This window comes from Bos mutus, chromosome 16 (genome assembly GCF_027580195.1).
Source record: "Bos mutus isolate GX-2022 chromosome 16, NWIPB_WYAK_1.1, whole genome shotgun sequence".
Taxonomy (NCBI): Eukaryota; Metazoa; Chordata; class Mammalia; order Artiodactyla; family Bovidae; genus Bos; species Bos mutus.
The window spans coordinates 55,535,660-55,562,063 of record NC_091632.1 but is presented as its reverse complement, the minus strand read 5'-3'; the positions used below and the strand labels follow the sequence as shown (position 1 = coordinate 55,562,063).

General features: G+C 46.4%; 1 protein-coding gene across 1 annotated transcript in view; it reads left to right on the top strand.

Moving 5' to 3' along the window:
• Positions 1 to 26,404, top strand: part of KIF28 (Kinesin-like protein KIF28P) — an 82,454-nt gene that overhangs the window by 46,324 nt on the left and 9,726 nt on the right. The window contains exons 10-22 of the mRNA XM_005893392.2: positions 769 to 875; positions 2,214 to 2,304; positions 5,541 to 5,595; positions 7,140 to 7,263; positions 8,743 to 8,887; positions 12,774 to 12,892; positions 13,537 to 13,644; positions 18,271 to 18,545; positions 20,454 to 20,588; positions 21,444 to 21,610; positions 21,848 to 21,956; positions 22,224 to 22,369; positions 22,959 to 23,152. Of these exons, the coding sequence (XP_005893454.2) occupies positions 769 to 875; positions 2,214 to 2,304; positions 5,541 to 5,595; positions 7,140 to 7,263; positions 8,743 to 8,887; positions 12,774 to 12,892; positions 13,537 to 13,644; positions 18,271 to 18,545; positions 20,454 to 20,588; positions 21,444 to 21,610; positions 21,848 to 21,956; positions 22,224 to 22,369; positions 22,959 to 23,152 (1,775 nt within the window). The remainder of the gene's footprint in view (positions 1 to 768; positions 876 to 2,213; positions 2,305 to 5,540; positions 5,596 to 7,139; positions 7,264 to 8,742; positions 8,888 to 12,773; positions 12,893 to 13,536; positions 13,645 to 18,270; positions 18,546 to 20,453; positions 20,589 to 21,443; positions 21,611 to 21,847; positions 21,957 to 22,223; positions 22,370 to 22,958; positions 23,153 to 26,404) is intronic.

Sequence of the window (26,404 nt, the reverse complement as noted above, 5' to 3'; positions counted from 1 at the left end):
ATTGGCCTATAATTTTCTTTTTCTGTGGCATCTTTGTCTGGTTTTGGTATTAGGGTGATGGTGACTCTGTGGGAGAAGGCGAGGGTGGGATGATTTGAGAGAATAGCATTGCAACATGTGTGAAACAGATTGCCAGTCCAGGTTCGATTCATGAGACAGGATGCTCAGGGCTGGTGCAATGGGATGACCCAGAGGGATGGGATGGGGAGGAAGATGGGAGGAAGGTTCAGGATGGGGTTTAAATAAATTACATTAAGGGAAAAAAAATAGAATGAGTTTGGAAGTTTACCTTCCTCTGCAATTTTCTGGAAGAATGACTATAAATTTGTTTTCTAATTCTGTGAGTCTGATTTGTAAATAAGTTCAATTGTATCATTTTTTAAAGATTCCACATATAAGTGATACTATATGATATTAATATTTGTCTTTATGGTAATCTCTAGGTCCATGCATGTTGCTGCAAATGATGTTATTTTTTATGGCTGAGTAATATTCCCTTGTATATATGTACCACATCTTCTTTGTCCATTCCTCTGTTGATGGACATTTAGATTGCTTCCATGTCATGACTATTGTGTCTAGTGCTGCTATGAAGATCCTAGTCTTTACAGTACTTTCCAGACTCAGTTAGTGCAGTTCCATTTCCCACTCCTGCTGAGAGTCCCTTGTTTTGACTCAGAACAGAATGGCAACATTCTGTGCCTCACCTTTGACACTGCAAACCTTAAAGCTGTCCTTCAGTTGCTTAAAATACCTCCCTCCTTCCAGAGCTGCCAGCCTGTTTACTTGGGCCTCCCAGTGACCAGATGAGCTGGGCGAACCAACTGGAGAAGGCCCGGTGGGAATGGCAGCAGCAATATGTGGCCATCGCCAAGGTGAGCTCACCACCTCCACCTGCTGAGGCCGACTGCCTGGGAGGGGATGGGGCAGCCTTGCATCTTAACCAGACACTCAGTGATGCCTGGGCTGCTGACAGGTGGATAATTGGGTAATTGGATAGTATACCTATTATGTGTAATGTGTGATTGTGACAAATTGTGATATGTGACATATGACTTTAAATTATTGGCAGAGTTGGGGATAGAATGGCAGGGCATGAAAAGGAAGGAAGCAGAGAGGCCTTGGTGCCTCTGATGCATGAGGCTGAGGATAGAATTCAAAGCTGTTGAAAATTAGAGGGATGGTATGGGGAGGGAGGAGGGAGGAGGGTTCAGGATGGGGAACACATGTATACCTGTGGCAGATTCATTTTGATATTTGGCAAAACTAATACAATTATGTAAAGTTTAAAAATAATAAAAAAAAGAAAATAATTCAAATTAAAAATGATATCTAGTTCTAAAAAAAAAAAAGAAAGAAAGAAAATTAGAATTTGGGGAGAATTTGAGGAATGTGATTGTCTTCTGGGGACTGTGTTGTGATCCTGAACCATGGATCTGGCATTCACTGCCAGCTCCGGATCATAAATGGGCTGTGATGTGAACTTTGTTCCTGGGCCAGGGAGATGCCTTCTCTGCCTTCTGTCAACACAACCCCTCCCATAACCTTACTCCCCAAAGCTATGGGGCTTTGGACAAGCTCCAGAGTCATGGGCCAGCCCTGGAGGACTTTAGCAGTGGTGGGAGGGATCCAGTCCATATTCCAGAAGGTTCCTGGAGCCAGAATAGATGGGAGCCTCAAGTGTTGGGAGTGGAGTGGGGGTGGAGGTCTGTGGCTGCAGGGGGTCAGGATGAGTTAGGGTCCAAGGACTTAGAGATGTGGGCATAATGTGGCTGCATATGTCAGAGAGAAATGCCAAGAAAATAACCTCCTGTGTAACCTGGGTTTGTGCCTCTTGGCTGCAAATGTCAAGAGGATCGATCCACAGTGAAGAACTTAGGACTCTTGTTTTGTGTAGAGAGTTACAATCAGAAGGACTTTCATCCTCTTTATCAGAACTTCCAGATTCAAAGCTTTCCTTGTGCCCATATAGTTTATTCCAGTTCCGTTTGACTGTCAATCCTCTATAATCACAATACCAATCACTACCTGTATTAAAGAATGAAATGCATTTTCATAACCAAGAGAGGGCGATGTCACAGCCCCATTTTGCCATCAGCATCTTTTGGGTGATGAGGTCACTGGAGGACTGGGAGCAGTGGATAGGAAGGAACTTTGCCCTCTGTGCTTTGCTGCCCCGTCTGGTGAGGATACCCTCTCTGTTTCTCCTCCAGGAGCAGCAGATGATAAAAACCTTCCCCCACCTTCTCAACGTCAGTGAAGACCCGCAGCTCACGGGGGTTCTCAAGCACTTCATTCAGGCTGGTACTTACTTACCCCTCTCAACTCGCACCGAGGGAAGGCAGAGGGAAGAGGGTCAAGAGGCACTTGCCTGCTGGCTTTGGTTCGTAAGGTCTCTGGCCGAATTGTCTGGGACCTTCTAATTTGCAGAGTGATGTTAACTGACCTGGCACTTCCTCAGCAGTTGATTTTGGTTCTGTTCATGCCTCTTGCCCCTGAGCATATTTCTTTTTCTTTTTAAAAATTTTTAATGGTAAAATACACATTACAGAAAACTCACCATGTTAACCATTTTTAAGTGTACAGTGTGTGGCATTAAGTGCCTTTGCATTGTTGTGCAACCATTTTGTGTGTGTGTGCACACACATGTGTGCAAGCACTCAGTTGCTCAGTTGTGCCTGACATTTTGTGACCCCATAGACTGTGGCCCATTAGGCTCCTCTGTCCATGGGATTAGCCATGCAAGAATACTGGAGTGGGTTGCTGTTTCCTCCTCCAGGGGATCTTTCTGACCCAGGGATCAAACCCACGTGTCCTGCATCTCCTGCACTGGCAAGCAGATTCTCTACCACTGAGCCACCTGGGAAGCCCTGGGCAACCATTACAGGCACCCATCTCCAGATTTTTTTTGTCTTCCCAAACTGAAACTCTGTCCCCATTATGCAATAACTCCCTGTTAGCCCCTCACCCAGTCCTTGGCAACCATCATTTTACTTCCTGTCTCTATGAATTTAACCATTCCAGGTACTTTTATAAATACAATATTTGTCCTTTTGTGTCTGGCTTACTTAGCATAATTTCTTCCAGCTTCATCCATATTGAAGCATGTATCAGGATTTTCTCCCTTTTTAAGACTGAACAATACACGATTTTATGTGTTTACCACATTTATTTATCCATTCATCCACTGGAAAATGGCACCAGTATTTGGTCACATCTGGCTTCCGCACTTTAGCCCTATGCACACTCAGGACAGGAGAGGCTTTTGCAGGACAGTAGTTGGGGCTGGAGATCAAGACTGACATATACTCACTACTATATATAAAATAGATAATTAATAAGAACCTACTGTACAGCACAGGGAACTCTACTCAATACTCTGTAATGACCTACATGGGAAAAGAACCTAAAAAAGAGTAGATGTAGATATATGTATAACTGATTCACTTTGCTGCACAGAAGAAACTGACACAATATTGTAAACCAACTATGCTCCAATAAAAATTAATTAAAATTAATTAAAGTAACAATAATAAATCCATTAAGATCAGATCAGATCAGATCAGTCATTCAGTTCTGTCCGACTCTCTGCGACCCCATGAATCGCAGCACGCCAGGCCTCCCTGTCCATCACCAACTCCCGGAGTTCACTCAGACTCACGTCCATCGAGTCAGTGATGCCATCCAGTCATCTCATCCTCTGTCGTCCCCTTCTCCTCTTGCCCCCAATCCCTCCCAGCATCAGAGTCTTTTCCAATGAGTCAACTCTTCGCATGAGGTGGCCAAAGTACTGGAGTTTCAGCTTTAGCATCATTCCTTCCAAAGAAATCCCAGGGCTGATCTCCTTCAGAATGGACTGGTTGGATCTCCTTGCAGTCCAAGGGACTCTCAAGAGTCTTCTCCAACACCACAGTTCAAAAGCATCCATTCTTCGGCACTCAGCTTTCTTCACAGTCCAGCTCTCACATCCATACATGACCACTGGAAAAACCATAGCCTTGACTAGACGAACCTTTGTTGGCAAAGTAATGTCTCTGCTTTTGAATATGCTATCTAGGTTGGTCATAACTTTCCTTCCAAGGAGTGTCTTTTAATTTCATGGCTGCAGTCACCATCTGCAGTGATTTTGGAGCCCCCCAAAATAAAGTCTGACACTGTTTCCATTGTTTCCCCATCTATTTCCCATGAAGTGATGGGACCAGATGCCATGATCTTCGTTTTCTGAACGTTGAGCTTTAAGCCAACTTTTTCACTCTCCACTTTCACTTTCATCAAGAGGCTTTTGAGTTCCTCTTCACTTTCTGCCATAAGGGTGGTGTCATCTGCATATCTGAGGTTATTGATATTTCTCCCGGCAATCTTGATTCCAGCATGTGCTTCTTCCAGCCCAGAGACTCTCATGATGTACTCTGCATAGAAGTTAAATAAACAGGGTGACAATATATACCCTTGATGTACTCCTTTTCCTATTTGGAACCAGTCTGTTGTTCCATGTCCAGTTCTAACTCTTGCTTCCTGACCTGCATACAAATTTCTCAAGAGGCAGGTCAGGTGGTCTGGTATTCCCATCTCTTTCAGAATTTCCCACAATTTATTGTGATCCACAGAGTCAAAGGCTTTGGCATAGTCAATAAAGCAGAAATAGATGCCTTTCTGGAACTCTCTTGCTTTTTCCATGATCCAGCAAATGTTGGCAATTTGATCTCTGGTTCCTCTGCCTTTTCTAAAACCAGCTTGAACATCAGGAATTTCACAGTTCACATATAGCTGAAGCCTGGCTTGGGGAATTTTGAGCATTCCTTTACTAGCATGTGAGATGAGTGCAATTGTGTGGTAGTTGGAGCATTCTTTGGCATTGCCTTTCTTTGGGATTGGAATGAAAACTGACCTTTTCCAGTCCTGTGGCCACTGCTGAGTTTTCCAAATTTGCTGGCATATTGAGTGCAGCACTTTCACAGCATCATCTTTCAGGATTTGGAATAGCTCCACTGGAATTCTATCACCTCCACTAGCTTTGTTCATAGTGATGCTTTCTAAGGCCCACTTGACTTCACATTCCAGGATGTCTAGCTCTAGGTGAGTGATCACACCATCGTGATTATCTGGTTGGTGAAGATCTTTTTTGTACAGTTCTTCTGTGTATTCTTGCCACCTCTTCTTAATATCTTCTGCTTCTGTTAGTTCCATACCATTTCTGTCCTTTATCGAGCCCATCTTTGCATGAAATGTTCCCTTGATATCTCTTATTTTCTTGAAGAGATCTCTAGTCTTTCCCATTAATGGCACATTCTTAAATAAAAAATATTTTCCTAAGCAAACAAACAGAAAGTTAGGAATATCACAAAAAAGGAAGAAATTAAAGCAATTATCCCCCAGGCAAGGTGATGTCCATGTACCATCATGATTGAAAATCACAGTGAGAAAATCCCTTCAAGTGATCCAACTGGAGAGGAAATGGCACTTCCCAAACATCAGATATGTTACTAAGATCAAATCCTGGAAATTTTGGGGGAAAAAAAGGTTATTTTAATTCTTTTCAGGTTCGTGTGATGCTGGTAAGGCAGCTTCAAATGCCATTACTCTTCAAGGTTTGGGGTAAGTGAACAGACTCAGTACCTTTGTCCAGCATTACAGAATTGAGACCACTGCATCCAGAGGATACTCTCAAAATTCATCTAGTCATTGTCGGGGCAGGCCACAAGCCCTGCCAGACAGCCAAAGAAGAGAACTGACCAGATGTATCTTGGGACCCACTCTAATACTTATTATGGAAGGTCACATGGGAGGGTTTTCTTCTCTCACCGAAATCCCTCTTGCTGGGCTCAGTTTGTTTTCTTGGATCTGGTCTGGGGAGAAAGGGACTTATTCTCACAAATGGACCTGAGCAGAGGGGGGCAGGAAATAAAGAGAGTTAAGAGGACAGGCCCCATATGGTGGCGCGGGCCTTTCGTGGTCTCACCACCAAGAGCAAAGGCATCTCTGTGCTCGGAGCCCTTGCCAACTGGACTAACACAAAGCCCAGACTTGGAGCTGATCCCTCCCCGAGGGACCCAAGGTGCCAACTGGACTAACACGAAGCCCAGACTTGGAGCTGATCCCTCCCCGAGGGACCCAAGGCAGGTTTGTAAACTCAGAGTAGGGGGGTGAACTTCTGTGGCCTCTCTCCCAGGGAGGCTGCTGCTCCAGGGTTCCTCCCTGATTCCAGCCCCACTGTGTCATGACTGCCCACGGATTTCCAGCCAATAGACTCGGGGCATTACTCACCAGTCCCCCATGACAGACCTCAGCCCTCCACAGTCCACCCCAGCCCTTGTGTGTGGGTGTGTGTGTGAGTTGGCAGCAGAGGGTGGGTGGGTGGTGAGAGGGACCTGTAGGGAGGGGCACTAACTCACCCTGACCAATGGCCTCTAGCCCCTTTCCCCCAATTCTTCCTGGGGATCCCCTCATCCCTCTTTCCAGATCACTTCCTGTGGGGACCTTGGTCCACAAACCCACAGGTCTGGAATTGACTCAACTGCAGCTGAGCTGAGGTTAAAACCTTGCTCCTGAGGACCCCTGGGCCTGAGTGTGTCTCAGCTTCTCAAACATTCACAACATCCGAGGAGCCCAGGGACATTCTAGAACAGTTAGGGCACATAGGTGACATCTGTTGGGAGCCAAACTGATGCCTCTGATACTGGCCCCAAATCTTGTAACATCTCAGGTCTGGATTTGTGTAGATAAAGACGAAGAAACAGACCTAAACTTCTTGGTGATATGTAGGCTTGTTATTAAATCTCCTTCCCAATAGTCTCCTCTGAAACACCATTCTTTCCATTTCTCTTCACTCCATCCCACCGACTTGTGAGTGCCTGCGGGCTCCAGCTTGACTCTGTGTCTCCTGGCCCCAGGAGGGTGGGGAGGAGTCAGGAGTGGGGTTGGTTCTACTAATAAGCAGTTGCTTTGTTGTCTCCCCTCTTGGTCAAGGCAGGGTCCCTTGCACCCGCCTCTCCACCTCCACCCACTGAGCAACAGGAGCCCCACGGGCCTCCCTAGCAGCTGTAGGCCTTGCCTAGTTGTGCAAATGACAAAGAACTACCTACACTGTTCACCAAAATTGTGATTTATTTGGTCACTTAGACACATTCTTGTCCTTTTAGAATTTCAGAGAAACATGCTTCCTTCACGAATTCGGGTGGTAAAGTGACGGTGACTCCATACGGCAAATGCAAGGTCATCGTTAATGGGGTGCCCATCACGACCAAGACGAAGCTGCAGCATTTGGTAAACTCCCCTGCGGAGCCACAGGATTTCCTAAGTCCAACCAGGAGAGCTGGAGTGAGGCCGGCAGGGCTGGGCGCTAAGCCCCTTCTGTCCCTCTGCCACCGTGTCCCAGTGATGATGAGGTCACAGCTGTGGAGTTGGGATATTAACTCCCTGAGTGTCTGGGGGAAGTCGTTTCACCTCCCTGGACCTTGCTTACAAAACAGAGAGGGGTGAACTAGGTGCTCGCCAAGATCCTTCCAGCTCTAATGCTGTATGATATTTTAGATTTTAACAACCTGCCATGGAGGGACTTCCCTGATGGTCCAGTGGCTAAGATTCTGAGCTCCCAATGCAGGGGGCCTGGGTTCGATCCCTGGTCAGGGAACTAGATCCCAGATGCTGCAACTAAGACCTGGCACAGCCAAATAAATGAATAAATATTAAGAAGAAAAAAAAAAATCTGTGCTGGAGAGAACTGCCAGCACCTTGCCAACATTGGGCTCTCTGCATCTCCCCACCACCCTGTCAGTAGCACAGGGGCTCAAGACCCTTCTCTTGTCCCTTCTCCACGCTGAAGCCACAGAAAGCCTTCTATTTTATTTTTCTAATTTGAGGATAATTGCTTTACAATGTTGTGGTGGTCTTTGCTGTACATCAAATCAGTCATAATTATATATATAAAACCCCTCCCTCTTGAGCCTCCTCCTGCATCCCGCCCATTCCACCCCTCTACACAGAGGTCCTTTTAGACTAGCACACTGGAGCAAGCCACTCCTTTCTTGGAAATCCTTCAGTGACCCACCCTTTTAGGACACCAGAGTGAGTGGGCCCATCATCTGCTTCTCTGGCCTCACTGCTCTGCCTGGGCTTCCCTTGGTCACATGACTCTCTGATGCTCAGACCTTCCAGGCTCTGGTCAACAGTACTCTTCTCGGCCTCACCAAAACTTAGCACTCGTGAAAGTTGCTCAGTCGTGTCCGACTCTTTTCGACCCCATGGACTATACAGTCCATGGAATTCTCCAGGCCAGAGTACTGGAGTGGGGAGCCTTTTCTCCAGGGGATCTTCCCAACCCAGGGATCGAACCCAGGTCTCCCGCATTACAGGTGGATTCTTTACCAGTTGTGTCACCTTAAATAGTGCACCTTCCCCGAGGTGCTCTGTAATTCCCAGTGTGAATTAGCCCAGTACATTCTGTGGAAGCCCTGCCCTTTTCCTCCCCATCCTGCACAGGCTGTTACATCATTAGTTTATCAAGTCCTGGAGGGGAGGGATGGGTCTGTCTAGTCCCCACTGACTCCCCCAGCGGCTGACAGAGAATCCAGAATAAAGGATTAGTCAACGAAAGCACAAGAAAGCAAGAGGCCCCTCTTCCCTCCTCATTTACAGGTCTCTCCCCTGCTTGGGGATTCACGAGGTCCCATAATGCACACAGAGCAGCAGGCTGACTTCACCTGCTCTGCCCTCCTCCCTCTGAGCGCACTGTCTCCTTCTTAGGACCGGATTATTTTGGGATCCAACAGCGCCTACCTTTACATTGGGTTTCCTTCCGAGCGAGGCAGTGAGGACTTGAGCAGATTTGATTATGACTTTTTCCAGCTGGAGAGAGCGGCTGCTGAGGGAGTGAGCGCTGACAAGCTCGGTGAGCAGCCCAGGACAGGCTTCTGGCATTTTCCATGGGTGGATGTAAAAGCAGTGCTTTCCCTTGTGTGAAATTCTGCTTTCCTTAAGAAAATAATCTTTGTGTCAAAATACAATGTTTAGAAGATTAAAGTATGATTTTCATAGAGTAAGCACACGTGGAAGATTTATTTAATTCATAAAATTAATTATGAGGGTAAAGATGCTGATGTAGGTTCAATCCCTGGGTTGGGAAGATCCCCTGGAGGAGGGCATGGCAATGCATGGAGAATTGAAGGATGCTCCAATATTCTTGCCTGGAGAATCCCGTAGACAGAGCAACCTGATGGGCTACAGTCCATGGGGTCACAAAGTCAGACATGACTGAGCATCCTTAAACACTTCATTGTGTTATTCCTAAGGAAAAGGACTTTCTCTTAATAACTACAGTACAATTCTCAATATCAGAAAATTAACGTTGATACTATTATTTAATCTATGAATTCCATGCATGTTTACCTAATTGTTTCAAAAACCTCCCTTATAAAAAATTGGGATACAGGGTCCAATCCAGGACCACATTTAGTTGTCACGTCTCTTTGGTCTCCTTAAATCTGGAACAAGTCACCAGGTCTGTTTTTGTCTTTCATGACCTTGACATTTTTGAAGAGTAAAGACCAGTCATTTTTTTAGGTTTTTAGAATGCTTCCCCATGATTGGATTGAGGTGATAGGTTTTTAGCAGGAATGCCAGCAAAGTGATGCTGTGTCCTCTGTGCCTCACAGCAGACACACCAGGTGTCAGTTTGTCCATCTTTGGTGGCGTTAATTGTGATCACTTGGTTAAGGTGGTGTCTACCAGGTTTCTCCATCGTAAAGTGAGTTATCCTGAGGCAAGAGGTAAATGCCACCCCAGAGTTAAGTGACTGGAGATTCACTCCCTGTGGACCAAAGCTCCAGGAGAGAATAACAGGACAATTAAGAGAGGAGGCGGGACCCTGCCCAGACCACATATTTCTCATTCTTGAAGTCAGAAGACTTCCTTGACCACACATGCGCAGAAAGGCTCCTTAAAAGTTCAAAGGAGAGTGACCTTTTGCCTTCAATCTTTCCCAGCACTATCCACATGTACTGTACTCTTTTTCCTTCCTGATAAATACTTTACTTACTTCCCTGCTGCTGCTGCTGCTGCTGCTGCTGCTAAGTCGCTGCAGCCCACCAGGCTCTCCCGTCCCTGGGATTCTCCAGGCAAGAACATTTTTCTGTCTTTGTGGGAATTCTCTTCTGAAAAGCTGAAGGGCCAGGGGCCTGCTCACTGTCCTCAGGTCTAGTGGCGAGGATTTGGTGCTTTCACTGCCACAACCCCACAACGCCACTTCAATCTCTGGTGGGGGAACTGAAGCTCCGCTTCCAGCCACTGCAGGCTGAGGCCACCTGAGAGCAATCCTATCTTTTCAATTAATATTTTATGGGGAGAGACTTTGATATGTAGATATCCTATACCTCATTACAATTTCATCCACTAGTTTTATCATCCTTTGATCATTGGATAATCAGTATGGATTTTTGTCAAATGGTGAATTCCTAGCTTCACAATTTCCTCTACCTATATTTGAAAAAACAAAAAGGTACTATAAGAAATGTTTTATCTGTTGATTTGTTTATTCATTTAGTTATATCAGTGTGGTCTCAGAGTCCTGTTTTAGTCAATAAGTTATCTGTTGCTTTCATAATTCATTTTGATGTGCAAACCATCCCCGTTTTGGTCAGTGGGCACCCCTTCAAGCTGGACTCTGTGTCTCCCGGACACTCCTCACCAGGCACTAGCTTACTTTCTGGCATCAAAAATGTTCCAGGTGCATCTTGTGGTCTCTCAGCCCCAGCTCAGGTGTCAGTCATTTCCCCCAAGGATCTTGATTCCTTTTGGTAAAGAATGACATTTATAAATCAAGATCTGGAGCTACGTGTGCAAACTGCTATATTAACACATGTGTTCCCCCACACATATTACAGCTTCACCTATTCTGTAAAGCCATAAGTTCATCCTCATATGGCCAATTCCAGTTCAATACCACAGAGTTTATTTTCGTTTTCCCTGAATGGGCAAACATAATACATCTGTCAATTTTCCTCCATCTGTTCTCTGGATTCTCTCCCCTCTCACTATCTCAAGCACTTGTCTGTGAAAAGCCCCTTCTCTTTTGCATCACTAAAGGCTCTCCATGGATCATCCCATCACATGCAAACATGCTCCACTATCTTCTGCCATAAAAACAAACTTACAAAGCCCTACCTGGACCCACATCTCCCTTTGTTGTTGTTCAGCTGCTCAGTCGTGTCTGACTCTTTGCGAACACATGGACTGCAGCATGCCAAGTTTCCCTGTTTTTCACCGTCTCCCAGAGTTTACTCAAACTCATGTCCATTGAGTCTGTGATGCCATCCAACCATCTTGTCCTCTGTCGTCCCCTTCTCCTCCTCAGTTCAGTTCAGTCGCTCAGTCTTGTCTGACTCTTTGCTTCCCTGTCCGTCACCAACTTCCGGAGCTTGCTCGAACTCATGTCCATCGAGCTGGTGATGCCATCCAACCACCTCATCCCTCTGTGGTTCCCTTCTCCTGCATTTAATCTTTCCCAGCCTCAGGGCCTTTTCCAATGAGAAAAGACTTCTAGCTACTCTAGCTCCCTCTAGCTCCCTCTCCCTCTAGCTACTGCTGTATTTCAACTCCCCCACAACGACCTGGGAGTCCTTGTCCACAAGAACACTCAGGAGCTTTGTCATTTCTCTTTGTTCATCTCTTCCCTTGCCTCAGATGGAGGTTCTTGACCACCTTGCTTCCCCTCTCATTCCCAGACCCCAGATCACTCCCCTCAGGGGAGGCTGTGGTGCCAGGGCCCACCTGCTGCCCACCTGCACCCCCAACCCTGCCCAGTCAGGTGAGTGTGGGCTCCACCGAGGTCTCTGGCTATGCTGAACTCGCAAAGGTGGAGCATCTCACATGGTGCCTGTGCAAACTTGTCTTCTAAACCCATGAGCAGTGTCGCGGGTGCACCTACATATGTGCAAAATAGATCCTCCCTTTTTCCTGCACCAAAGGTTTCTCTTCAGAATTTTAGCAAAATAAATGGATTTGAAAATGACCTCTTTGTTCATTGTCTGCAAGTTACTGAACAAAACAAGTCAATAAGACTCTAATACCAAGCCTGGACACCCTATATATTCATTTATTCATTTACAGGGTTGAATTTTCCAGCCCAGGGCTGGCAGCACAGTGAGGTTGAACAAGCCCTGACCCTGGTCAAAGGTGCTTAGCACCAGCAAAGACTGATTCTTCAGCAAGGTGGCTGTTGGGCAATTCTGGGGAGTCAGACCTCAGCACAGGAAATCCCTAAATAACTGAGAGTTCTTGACAGGAGGCAGCACCAGCCAGGGTCTGGCAGGGGGGATTGGCTCACCCATCGTGTCCATGATCCCCTCCTCCAAGCCACCCCAAACAGAAGTAAGGACAAGTTGCTTCTGTGCCAGCTGTGGTTTCAGGAGAAGCCCCCAGACCTTCCTTTAGCCAGCTGTATTATTCTTGGCCCAGCCTCTTCACTGGACAGTCTGGAGCTACCTTGGGTCAAGGACGCAGGCCAAGACTGAAAATCAGAGGCAGGGAACCTCCTGTCACGATGCTGCCGAGATTCATGGGTTGAGATGAGCAAGGGAGGCAGCAACTTTTATTCCCCACTTAGTTTTCTTCCTTGTTTTTTAAAAAATTACACGTTTATAAATTTAAAATATAAATATTTGGTGAACAGTTGAATGATTGACTGAATGAAGGAAGCAAAGAGCATGCAAGTTTATTCATGGATGAAAGGTATCCCAGAACCAGTGAGTGACCTCCCCTCCCTCTCCGATCTTTCCTAGGTGCTGTAAACAGTGGGGATGGGAAAGCGGACCCCAGTGTCCTGGCTGTGTTCCAGGACTACGTCAAACTGATGCCACTGGTTGCAGAAGCAAATCAAATGAGCGAAGAGCTGAAAAAGGTAAGTGCAGAAAATGGTAAAATCTCAGCTCTAGAAAGGACCTTAGAGGACAAATTCAACGAGCACCACTTTCCCACTGCCCCGAATTGGCTTCATGGTGTAGACATGCCAGACCCTCGGGCCTGGAGACGGCAGGTGCTTTGCCCGAGACCCCACAGTGAGCTAGTGACAGGGTCTCAGTCAACACCCCAGGCCTCCCCAGTTCCAGCCTCGAGTCCGCTCCTTCTACCTCTGGCCCCCACGGCTCCAGAACCACCAAGATGCCAGACCAATGCTTGCCCACCATGGCCACCCCACCCCAGATTGTCCTCGAGTCCTTCTCTGGGTGCACACACCCTGAAGGCTTCTCTGCCCCAGAGAAGGCCTGGATTTGGAGTCATTCCCTGGTGACACAGGATCCCAATCATCAGGAAACTTGCACAAAACTCAGTCCCTCTGGTGAGGCTTACACATGAAATAGTTCCAGGATGCTGCTGAGAAATTCTGGGTGCTTTGTCATTTCCCTTGATGAGAATTCCAAGGAGCAAGAGGTGGACCATCTTCTTTCAGAAAGTCCGAGTGTGGAGAGGATGAAAAATAAATTGCAAAGATGGTATGTGCTGAGAAATGTAAAATTATTTAGTGAGAGGTGTTTTTCTTACCAGGGACTTAATATGGAGCTGAAGGTGAAGAATTTAGCTTCATCAGATTCCAGGGGCTGTGACCTACAAAAAGAGGTCACGGTGAAGGTGACCCATCAAAGGACTCATCAGGTGAGGCTGCCCCTGGGGGCTGGTGTGCGACTCCACAAGGGGTTTCTGAGGAGGTTTCCTAGGGATACAGGTTAGTTTTACCTGCTACAGCCTGTGGAGCTCCAGCAAAGGGGCAAGATAGGCTCCAAGTATGAGTGGGATTCTGGGGGTCCGACTCTGGGGAGAGGAGGACCCTCCAAGTTTCCTCTTCTGGTTCCTCTATCCCACACAACACCGAGACCTGGGATCTTTCCCACCCACAGGCAGTGAAAACTTTCTATTTATTTTTATCATGACTCCAAAGTTTTAGTACCCAAAGGGAGCCTGAACACCAGCTGAAAATGGTGTTTGTGTGAGTGCCCGAGAGAGAGGGCTACCGTTTTGAGCAATGAGAAAACGCACACTTTCATTAAGACTCCAGAAGGTGGGCTTTCCTGGTGGTCTGGTGGTAAAGAATCTGCCTGCCAATGCAGGTGTTGTTCAGTTGCGCAGTTGTGTCCAATTCTTTGCGACCCCATGGACTGCAGCACACCAGGCTTCCTTGTCCTTCACCATCTCTTGGAGCTTGCTCAAACTTGTATCCATTGAGTCAGTGATGCCATCCAACCATCTCATCCTCTGTCGTCCCCTTCTCCTCCTGCCCTCAATCTTTCTCAGCATCAGGGTCTTTTCCAATGAGTTGGCTCTTCGCATCAGGTGGCCAAGTATTATAGCTTCAGCTTCAGCATCAGTCCTTCCAATGAATATTCAGTGTTTATTTCCTTTAGGATTGACTGATTTGCTCCCCTTGTAGTCCAAATGCAGGAGACATGGGTTTGATCCCTGGTCCAGGAAGATCCCAAGTGCCTCAGGCAACTAAGCCCATGTGCCACAACTACTGAAGCCCACACGCCCTAGAGTCTGTGCTCCTCAACAAGAGAAGTCACCACAACGAGAAGCCTGTGCGCCAAAGCCAGGGAGGAGCCCCTGCTCTTGGCAACAAGAGAAAAGTTTGAGCAGCAATGAAGTTCTTTGAGCATCTTTTATTTGCTGACAAAGGTCCATATGGTCAAAGCAATGGTTTTTCCAGTAGTTATGCATGGATATGAAAGTTGGACCATAAAGAAGGCTGAGTGCTGAAGAATTGATGCTTTTGAACTGTAGTGCTGAAAAAGACTCTTAAGAGTCCCTTGGACAGAAAGGAGATCAAACCAGTCAATCCTAAAGGAAATTAACCCTGAATATTCACTGGAAGAACTAATGCTGAAGCTCCAATACTTTGGTCACCTGATGCATAGAGCTGACTCATTAGAAAAGACCCTGATGCTGGGAAAGATTGAAGGCAGGAGGAGAAGGGGACAACAGAGGATGAAATGGTTGGATGGCATCACTGACTGAATGGACACAAGTTTGAGGAAGCTCTGAAAGATGGTGATGGACAGGGAAGCCTGGTGTGCTGCAGTCCATGGGGTTGCAAAGAGTTGGACATGACTGAGGGACTGAACAACATGATCGTTACTTATAATTCTATATTGGGTAGGTTGCTTATCTCCACTTCACTTTGTTCTTGTTTTTTTTTTTTTTTTTTAATCTTATTCCTTTATTTGGAACATATTTCTTTATTGCCTTATCTTGACTAATTTTCTGTTATATTTCGATGTGTCTGGTAGGTTGGTTACATCTCCCAGTCTTGGAGAAGTGGCCTTTTGTAGGAGACATCCTATGTGTCCCAGAAGTGCCCTCCCCTCTGGTCTCCAGAGCTGTATGCTCTAGGGGTGCCTCCCTCATGGGCTGTTGTAGTGGGATGACTACTGTGGGTGGTCTGGTAGGCATGGCTGCCTCCTGGTCTGTTTGGTTTCTAGGGCCTGCTTTTTGGAGGCTGCCAGCCACTTGTGGTTGGGGCTGGCTAATGAGGTGGCTGGCTGTGGAGCCCCAGGGGTCCTGGGCTAGTCCTGGCCCATTGATGAATGGAATGGAGCTGGGTTCTGTTTGCAGGGCTAGGGGTCTCGGTGTTACTATTGCCTGTGGGTGGGTGAGGCCGGTTCCTGACATGGCTTCCAGTGGGACCTGGGGTGTCCCATTGCTGGTGTCAGCCCACTGGTGAGTGGAGCTGGATCCTGAGGCAGCTCTTGAGATGCCCAAGTTTCTCAGAGCTGCCATGGGCTTGCTGGTGGGCTGGGTTGAGGCTTGTGGGGTCTCAGGGCTAGTGCTGGCCTGCTGGTGAAGCCAGGTCTTAGGTCTCTGGCTGCAGAGTCCTGCGGGTCCTGGAGTTGCTGTGGACCTGCTGGTGGGTGAGGCTGTGTCCTGCAGGCTCTGGCTGCATGGTCCTGCGGGACCTAGAGATGGTTTTGATGCACTACTAGGAAGGGCTGGGGCCTGGGCCCTCTGGTGGATGGGGCTGGCTCCCCTGGCAGCTGGGGGTTCAGGGGCTCCTTAGCAAACAGCCCACTGGTGGTTGGGGCTGTACCCCTGCCACTGCCTGCTTGGCCTGAGGTAACCCAGGACTGGTGCTGACTAGCTGGTGGGCAGGGCCAGATCCCAGGCCTAATAAACTAGAGGGAAGACTCAAACCAGTGCTTGTCAGCACTTGTATCCTCTTGGTAGAACAACCCTCTGTGCCCTTCCCAAGGCTTCCATCAGCATCTGTGTCCCCCAGGGGAGCTCCAGTTGCCTCTTGTGTCTCCAGGTGGTTCTCCAAGATCAGCCAGGGGATCTGACCAGGAGGGTCTCCAAGATCAGCCAGGGGATCTGACCCAGGCATATTTCAAATTACTACCTCTGTACTGGATTTTGGAGCATGTGAGATTTTGCATGAGTGCTTTAAGACTAACCCTGATGGTTCAGACGGTAAAGAATCTGCCTGCAATGCAGGACACCCAGGTTCGATCCTGGGAATGGAGAAGGGAATGGCAACCCACTCCAGTATTCTTGCCTGGAGAATTCCATGGACAGAAGAGCCTGGTGGGCTATAGTTCAAAGAGTCAGACACGACTGAGCGACTAACACTTTCACTTTAAGAGTGAAGTCTACATTTCCCACAGCCCTCTAACTCTCCTGAAAATAAACCCGGCTTGGCCTTCAAAGACAAAGGAAGCTGGTCTTCCCAGTGCAGGACTCCTAAGCCAGGGTGCTGGAGGTGGGGCTCAGACCCCTCACTCCTTGGCGAGAAGCTCCGTAATGGTAATCATCTTCCTGTTTGTGAGTTGCCCACCTTGGGGTGGGTCTTGATTATGTTGTGTCTTTGCCCCTCCTACCCATCCTCTTGTGGTTCCCTCTTTATACCTTCAGTTGCAAGGGATCCTTTCTGCTAATCTTTAGTTCTTCCTCGCCAACAACTGCTCTGTAAATAGTTTTAATTTTGGCATGCTGAAGGGAGGAGGCAAGCTCAGGACCTTCCTACTCCTCCATGGTGGCCACGCCTCCTGGTAACCACTTCTGATGTGGCAATTATCATTAAGCAATTTTCTGCCTACCTGGAATTCTTCTTATTTTGGCTTATGCTTTTGTCCACTCTCTCAGTAATCACTGTTGGTATGTGGCCCTGTCCCTCACTTACTGAGGGGACAGACCAGTGCCAGGCTCTTTTCCTGGATTTTCTGCTCACTGGGTGTGAGCACGCCAATTTATTATCTTCTAGTTCAGTAGGTTAAAAGCCCAACACAGGACTTCTCTAGTTGTGCAGTGGATAAGTTTGCCTGCCACTGTAGGGGACAAAGGTTTGATCCCTGGACTGGGGAGATTCCATATGCTGCGGAGCAATGAAGCCCATGTGCCACAACTAGAGCCCAGGAGCTGCAACTCCTGAGCTTGTGTGCTGCAACTGTGTGAAGCCCACATGCCTAGAGCCTGTGCTCCGCAACAAGAAAAGTCACTGCTATGAGAAGCCCATGCATCGCAACGAAGAGTAGCCCCGCTCAGCACAATTAGAGAAGGTCCACACAAAGAAAGCCCAGCACAACCAAAAATAAATAGAAGAAATAAATGAATTTGTAAAAAGCGCAACACAGATGTTGCTGGGTTGAAAGCAAAGTATCAGGAGGGATGTTTTGCTCTCTGGAGGCTTGAGGGGAGAATACGTTTTGTTGCTTTTTCAAGCTTTTAGAGCCACTTACATTCCTTGGGTCATGGTCATCTTCAAAGTTATCCACATAGCATCCCTGACCCTGCTTCTGTTGCCATCTCTTTCTCTGACCCTCTCTTCTGCCTCCCTCTTCTACCTTTAAGGCCCATGTGATTACACTGGGTCCATCTGGATAATGCAAGCTAATCTCCCTATGTTAAGGTCGGCTGATAAGCAAATTTAATTCCTCTTTGCCATGTAAGATAACATATTCCCAGGTTCCAGAGACTGGGACAAGAATATCTCTGAAGGTCTTTCTTCTGTATTCCACAAGCTCAAACTTTCATTTCTCCTGGGAAAGTGTTTTCTAAGTCCATCATTTCCTCTAAGTCATTTCCTGGGATCCAGCAAAGCTGAAGTAGACAGGTCAGCAATGAATGTAGTGCTCTTGAAGTTCCCTCACCTAAGCTGAGTTTGATGAGACTGTCATTGGTATTGGGTACCCAAAACCCAACCCATCAGAGAGAGCATGCTGGGAAAACCATAGAAATGAATTGTTAGAGCAGCAGATGGAATCAAATATTGATGATGTACCTTTGTGTTTCCAGGTGTGGATTTGGTCAAAAGCCAAATTTATCAATAGGAAATTCCTAATGGAGGAACTTTACCAGCGTTTTCTTGATGGAGAAGACAGCCAGGTAGCCCAGGAAGATGACCCTTTCTGGGACCCTGTCGAAGTTGTTCACCTGGGCTCCGCTCACATCTGGCTCCAATCTCTTGCCTACTGCATGAAGTTCGAGGAACAAGTGGAATTTCTGAACTGTGACGGGCTGGAAGAGGCAGTGTTGCACATCCACATAAAGCCCTGCTCCCCGACAGGACAGTGGGTATCTCCGCCACCCCCTTGTCTAGTTCTGGGTCACACAGAAAACTCACAGCAAGCCTGAGTTCTCCTGGAAGGGGAGAACTTGGTACCCTGAAGAGGTCACTCCTGAGACAAACAAATGAGCTCGTTCATTCATAATCTGGCCTCATCATATCTGATTTTGCCAAGGCAGCCAAATCAGCTGACCTGGACTATTTAAAACCCCACATCCAGCAGTCTTTGAGCAGCTCACACTGCCCTAAAGGACCAAATGAATGAGAATACCCTGCAGAGGCAGGACTGTAGTAGAAGGAAACACGGACACAAGCCCAGTGATCTGGGTCTGTAGAGAAGCCAAGGGTGCCACAGAACCTTCCACCCTCCCCGCCCTTCCTGGCGCCTGTGAGGTCTGGGAGCCACCACACACATTTCTTCTTTCCAGCATTAGTCCTCAGCCCTGCTGACCAGGCCCAAGTGCCAGAAGCAGGAAACTGATTTTGTAGCTCACCCTGCCTCCCTGGACAGGCTCTGTTAATTTCTTTGTTCCTTTTCTCAAGGAAGGAACTGTGGTATCTTTGTTTCCTTATGTGGCCCCATTCTGAGCTGTTATCTGATCTTTGTGCTAACTCCACTGTATAACCTTTACTGTCCCCTCGGGTTGTCTCTGGGGCTTCCCTGGCTCAGATAGTAAAGAATCCACCTGCAATGCAGCAGACATGGGTTCGATCCCTGAGTCAAGAAGACCCCCTGGAGAAGGGAATGGCAACCCACTCCAGTATTCTTGCCTGGAGAATTCCATGGACAGAGGAGCCTGGCGGGCTACAGTCCACGGGGTCACATAGAGTCGGACACAACTGAGAGGTTTACACACACACAGAGGTTGTCTCCCTGTTTCCTCTCTTTGGGCCAAAGGCAGTTGAGAGAGTTTTTACAAAGCTAACACCTCTTAGCAATTCTAAGTAAAGAGGCCAGCAGGAGGTCTGGTCTGGGTGCCAGTGTCCTCAGAGGCTAGCCGATGCAAGCTTTTTGTCTTTCTGAAGAAGAGAGTCAACAAGTGAGCAACAAAACTGCCAAGTCTTGTGACTAAAAGACTAAGATGACCAGTGCCTCGCTGTCTGTATTGGAACTCTAAGTAACTTCCTGGGCATTTTGCTACCCCAGGCTCCTAGGCTGCCCGATGGTTGTATTTCTCACTCTGAATTAGTAAAGTGGCATTATAGTTTACAGGTTTCAATCTCTGTGAGCTCACTTGATGTGAGAGAAGTACCCTGCTGGAAAGCTGTCCAAACTGGTTTCTGGGCCTGTGGGCCTGGAGTTGACTCTGGACTGTGAAGGGTTCACAAGGAGAATGACACCTGAAGAGGCTGCCTGTGGCCAGCCAGCTGGCTTTCTCTAGGTGGCAGGCCCTCTGCCCACTGGGGAACCTACCTAAATCTTCAATGGCAGTTTGGCATCCACACGTGGGTGCGTTTATTGCAAGAAGCTGTTATATTCCTGTCTCCTCTTTGAGAAAGTCCGTATCTTGAAGTACAAGAGCACAGGGGCTCTTGTGATATGTCTCTTGAATGAATGAATTCTACAGCTGGTAATATTACCCATCCTTCCTTCAGAGAATTTAGCTGTCTCTTAGGGCTTCCCTGGTGGCTCAGATTGCAAAGAATCCACCTGCAATGCTGCAGGAGACCCAGCTTCGATTCCTGGGTCAGGATCCCTGGAGAAGGGAATGGCAACCCACTCCAGTATTCTTGCCTGGAGAATTCCATGGACAGAGGAGCCTGCCCGGCTGCAGTCCATGGGGTCACAAAGAGTCCACCACGACTGAGTGGCTGGCACACACAAGGCGTCTATGTAATCTTCACCAACATCAGTCTCTCTTGCTTGGGCCCAGGTTAACCTGTGATCAATGTTTACCTCTTCTGTTTACAGAGCACGTGGTGAGGAAGATGTGGTTACTGACCCAGTGGACCTGCTGGGCAAGAGGATGGATTTCCAGATTCGCCTTGTGCAGTGCCTTGGCACCAAGTGGCTAAAGGAGGATGCGGAGAGGGGTGTTCAGATGGGGTACCAGCCTGCCCCGCCAAGCTGCTGAATGTGAACCACCCGGCCTGTGTGCCCTGGTGGGAGGGAGTCTTTCCTCAAGTTTTAGGAATGAGTTGATCATGACATTTGCTTAAGTTTTTCTGCTTGTTCAACTCCCAAATGACTATTTCCTCCTTCTGCTTAACAGAGGGAGAAGTTCCATGTCCCTCCGGGTCACTGTGTACAGGTCAACATGTGCTGACTCTTCTAAGGGACTGAAGCCAAGAGCCAGGAATTTTAATTATCAGAAAGAGCGTCTAGTGAACCTGTGTTATCAAAGTAGGATGACTGGGTTTATTTTCTTTTTTTAGTTGGAAACAAAAGGACTGTGTGTGATGATATGATAGAGGCACCAGATGTGCTTAAACTAATTGGGTTAAAAGGATACTAAAAGATGAAGCAATAAAGAAGGGAGATTTTGAAGGACAAAAAACAAACCACAAAACAAACTACAGTGGAAAATTAATAACTTTAGATTAAGTAGAAAGTATCAAAATCCTTTTCTTTTTTTGTTAGACTTTTAATAATTATTATCTATGTAATGATGATATCTATGTTGAATAGCTGAGATGTTGGAGGTGGCAATCAGGAGAATCAACTGTAGGTCATCTTTTATCAACTAAATGGCAACCCACTCCAGTGTTTTTGCCTACAAAAGTCCATGGACAGCAGAGCCTGGCAGGCTACAATCCATGGGGTTGCAGAATTGGTCACAACTGAGCATGCACCCCTTTATCAACTAAACAAAGCAGGCTACAATTCTTTGGCTTATCTGATACTTTCCTTTAGAAATGTATCCCTTATAGTTTTGAGTTATGTTTTCTGTTCTTTTCTCAGGTACAGAATTTATGATCTTCCAAACACTTTATATACCAAGCCTGTATGGAAAATTGTGAATCCCCAAATTGATGAGACTGTCCAGTTTACAACCTTAAATGCATCTCAGGAGTTTCTGAATTATTTACAGACAAACGCTCTCATTGTTGATTTATGGGGTCTTCAAGGTACCATGTTTACCTCCCCTTTTGCATGGTGCATTCCTCCGTCAGATATCATGTTGTATATCTTAGGGCTGCAGAGGGAGGTTGTCAGGGTCTTGACAGCAGTGGCCAAGAGCTGTCTTCTCCTCAACCTCTGGGTTTCAGTCCACAGTTGATTACATGGTTTAAACCTCCTCACACAACACTGTGAGTGGAGGATGAGACATTTCTTTCCTTGATGGTATCTACCTCACACTACAGAAGGCTGTGCTGAACTGAGCTGCTCTCGGCTGGACCTCATGGTCACAGGTGAAGGCCACATCCTGGTGGACACGAAGAAAATTTCCACAGCGATGGATACAGGTCAGGTGTGTTTATTTAAGTCACATTAAAAATAGATGTCACAGATGACTAAAAAAAAAATCTCAGATAATAGTTGCTTGGGGATCATCAATGTTCCCTCCCGTTAAAAAGCCTCTTTCTTGATTTACTCCTGTGTATCTTGAGGGTCTTAAATCTTGGTTATCGCCCACCCCTCACTGCACCCCATCCAGTTTTCATAACATAGGAACAACGGCCAGTCTCAAAGGATATGCAAATAATGCACACAAGACTAACCCAACTTGTTTCTGTAGAGTACGTCAAACCAGATACCAGAGCTTTATCTGAAGCTACTCAAGTTAGAACAGGAGACGGAACTGCTCAGAAACATAAACAGAGTCCTCAGAGAGGAAAATGTGCTTCTTAAAGAATCTATTGAGAGAACCAGTTCTAGTCAACAAGGTGAGAGGCCGCTCAAATCTTGGTGTTTAGACTTTCTCTAAACGCCTACATTTGTGATGTGTATTTTCTTTCTAAGAAATGAGCTTTTAAATGAGTTAATATCTTGTTTCAGTTTTTAAAAAAAAGCAGAATATTTTTTCCTTGTAAGATTTCTTTGTATGGGTCCCAATTGGTACCTGATAAATGATGATGTAGTACAATGCCACCAAGATAATTAAATATATAAATATGTGGATAAATAGTTGTTGGTCAGTCACTTAGTCATGTCCGACTCTTTGAGACCCAAGGGACTGCAGCATGCCAGGCTTCCCTGTCCTTCACAACTCCCAGAGTTTGCTCAAATTCATGTCCATTGAGTTGGTGATGCCATCCAACCATCTCATCTTCTGCCACCCACTTCTCCTTCTGCCCTCAGTCTTTCCCAGGATCAGAGTCTTTTCCAATGAGTCAGCTCTTCACATCAAGTGGACAAAGTACTGGGGCTTCAGCTTCAGCATTAGCCCTCCCAATGAATATTCAGGGTTTATTTCCTTTAGGATTGACTGGTTTGAGATGAACAAATAAACGTTCTCTTATCTTCCACCTTCAGCGCATCAGCCTTCCAGTACCCGAAAGATCACTTGGATGACAGCACAAGGGCCACTAGCCAGAGACATTAATCAAATATGCACCACCCAGCAAGTCAGCTACGACAGAGAATTTGCCAGAGCTCTTAAGGTGTTCTACCAAAGCATAAATGTGGCCAGAGGGCAGTTTCTCAAACTGAGACATTATAAACCTCCTGTGAGTATCCGGCATCCTGGGAGCCAAAGGATTATCTTTCCATTAAATGTCACTCTTGGATAGAAAGGCATTTCCTGAGGGTGGGGTGGATGTGTGTTTAAGAAAAAGAGCAGGTCAGGCCGGGAACACTGTGAGTCTGCTGCTTTCTGGCTTCTACCCATCTCTGCTCCCATTTTTCACTTTAGTGTACATCTGGTTGGTTCAAGGAGGCTGTGGCCCCTGCAGGATTGAGATTCCTGCACTTTATGACATATAGAATATCCCAGAAGTGCACGTTTGCTTTATTGTTACAAAACCAAAGAAATATAATTCATCACACTACGATATTATAGGAGAAAAATCATGGTTACTTCAATAGATACCGAAAAAGCATGTGATAAAATTCAGCATCCTCCCACGATAAAAACTCTTAGCAAACTAGGAACAAAACGGACATTTCTTTTTTTTTTTTTTTTTTATGGACATTTCTTAATCTGATAAAGGCAGTCTTAAACAGACAGGAAGCATAATCTTAATGGTAAATCATAGATGTCAGCTATCTTCACTTTTTTTTGACATTGTACTTTAGGTTCTAGCCAGTGTAGCAAGGGCAGAAACAAAAGGTATAAAGATTGGAAAGGGGGATAAAAAGTAATAGTCATAATAGCAAACATTTATATAACATTTGGGGGCTTCCCAGGCGGCACTAGTGGTAGAGAACCTGCCTACCAATGCAGGTTAGATGTAAGAGACATGGGTTCGATCCTGGGGCAGGAAGATACCCTGGACAAGGGAATGGCTACCCACTCTAGTATCTTGCCTGGGAAATCCCATGGACAGAGGAAACTTGTGGAATATAGTCCAGGAGGTTGCAGAGTTGGACACCACTTGGCAACTAAAAACAACAACATAATACGTACTAAGTGTTTTTATACTTATTGAGTTCTCACAACAACCAGATGGGTGTGTATATGTTAGTCGCTCAGTTATGTCCAACTCTTTGTGACCCCATGGACTGTAGCCTACCAGGCTCCTCTGTCCATGAAATTCTCCAGGCAAGAATACTGGAGTGGGTTGCCAATCCCTTCTCCAGGGGACCTTCCCGACACAGGGATTGAACCCGGGTCTCCTGCATTGGCAGGCAGATTCTTTAGCACTGAGCCACCAGGGAAGCCCATAAATCAGAATAAAAACTTTAAAAATTGTTGCCATTTATCTAATAAAAGTCAAAGATGCACCTCCCCTCAGTTCAGTTTAGTTCAGTTCAATCGCTCAGTCGTGTCCGACTCTTTGCGACCCCAAAAATCACAGCACGCCAGGCCTCCCTGTCCATCACCAACTCCCGGAGTTCACTCAGACTCGTGTCTATCGAGTCAGTGATGCCATCCGGCCATCTCATCCTCTGGCATCCCCTTCTCTTCCTGCCCCCAATCCCTCCCAGCATCAGAGTCTTTTCCAATGAGTCAACTCTTCGCATGAGGTGGCCAAAGTACTGGAGTTTCAGCTTCAGCATCATTCCTTCCAAAGAAATCCCAAGGCTGATCTTCTTCAGAATGGACTGGTTGGATCTCCTTGCAGTCCAAGGGACTCTCAAGAGTCTTCTCCAACACCACAGTTCAAAAGCATCAATTCTTTGGCGCTCAGCCTTCTTCATAGTCCAACTCTCAAATCCATAAATGACCTCTGGAAAAACCATAGCCTTGACTAGACAGACCTTTATTGGCAAAGTAATGTCTCTGCTTTTGAACATGCTATCTAGGTTGGTCATAACTTTCCTTCCAAGGACTAAGCGTCTTCTAATTTCATGGCTGCAGTCACCATCTGCAGTGATTTTGGAGCCCAGAAAAATAAAGTCAGTCACTGTTTCCACTGTTTCCCCATCTATTTGCCATGAAGTGATGGGACCAGATGCCATGATCTTCATTTTCTGAATGTTGAGCTTTAAGCCAACTTTTTCACTCTCCTTTCACTTTCATCAAGAGGCTTTTGAGTTCCTCTTCACTTTCTGCCATAAGGGTGGTGTCATCTGCATATCTGAGGTTATTGATATTTCTCCCGGCAATCTTGATTCCAGCTTGTGCTTCTTCCAGTCCAGCGTTTCTCATGATGTACTCTGCATAGAAGTTAAATAAACAGGGTGACAATGTACAGCCTTGATGTACTCCTTTTCCTATTTGGAACCAGTCTGTTGTTCCATGTCCAGTTCTAACTGTTGCTTCCTGACCTGCATACAAATTTCTCAAGAGGCAGGTCAGGTGGTCTGGTATTCCCATCTCTTTCAGAATTTCCCACAGTTGATTGTGATCCACACAGTCAAAGGCTTTGGCATAGTCAATAAAGCAGAAATAGATGTTTTTCTGGAACTCTCTTACTTTTCCCATGATCCAGCGGATGTTGGCAATTTGATCTCTGGTTCCTCTGCCTTTTCTAAAACCAGCTTGAACATCTGGAAGTTCACAGTTCATGTATTGCTGAAGCCTGGCTTGGAGAATTTTGAACATTCCTTTACTAGCATGTGAGATGAGTGCAATTGTGCAGTAGTTTGAGCATTCTTTGGCATTGCCTTTCTTTGGGATTGGAATGAAAACTGACCTTTTCCAGTCCTGTGGCCACTGCTGAGTTTTCCAAATTTGCTGGCATATTGAGTGCAGCACTTTCACAGCATCATCTTTCAGGATTTGAAATAGCTCCACTGGAATTCTATCACCTCCACTAGCTTTGTTCATAGTGATGCTTTCTAAGGCCCACTCGTCTTCACATTCCAGGATGTCTAGCTCTAGGTGAGTGATCACACCATCGTGATTATCTGGGTCGTGAAGATCTTTTTTGTACAGTTCTTCTGTGTATTCTTGCCACCTCTTCTTAATATCTTCTGCTTCTGTTAGGTCCATACCATTTCTGTCCTTTATCGAGCCCATTTTTGCATGAAATGTTCCCTTGGTATCTCTTATTTTCTTGAAGAGATCTCTAGTCTTTCCCATTCTGTTGTTTTCCTCTATTTCTTTGCATTGATCGCTGAGGAAGGCTTTCTTATCTCTTCTTGCTATTCTTTGGAACTCTGCATTCAGATGCTTATATCTTTCCTTTTCTCCTTTGCTTTTCACTTCTCTTCTTTTCACAGCTATTTGTAAGGCTCCCCAGACAGCCATTTTGCTTTTTTGCATTTCTTTTCCATGGGGATGGTCTTGATCCCTGTCTCCCGTACAATGTCACGAACCTCAGTCCATAGTTAATCAGGCACTCTATCTATCAGATCTAGACCCTTAAATCTAT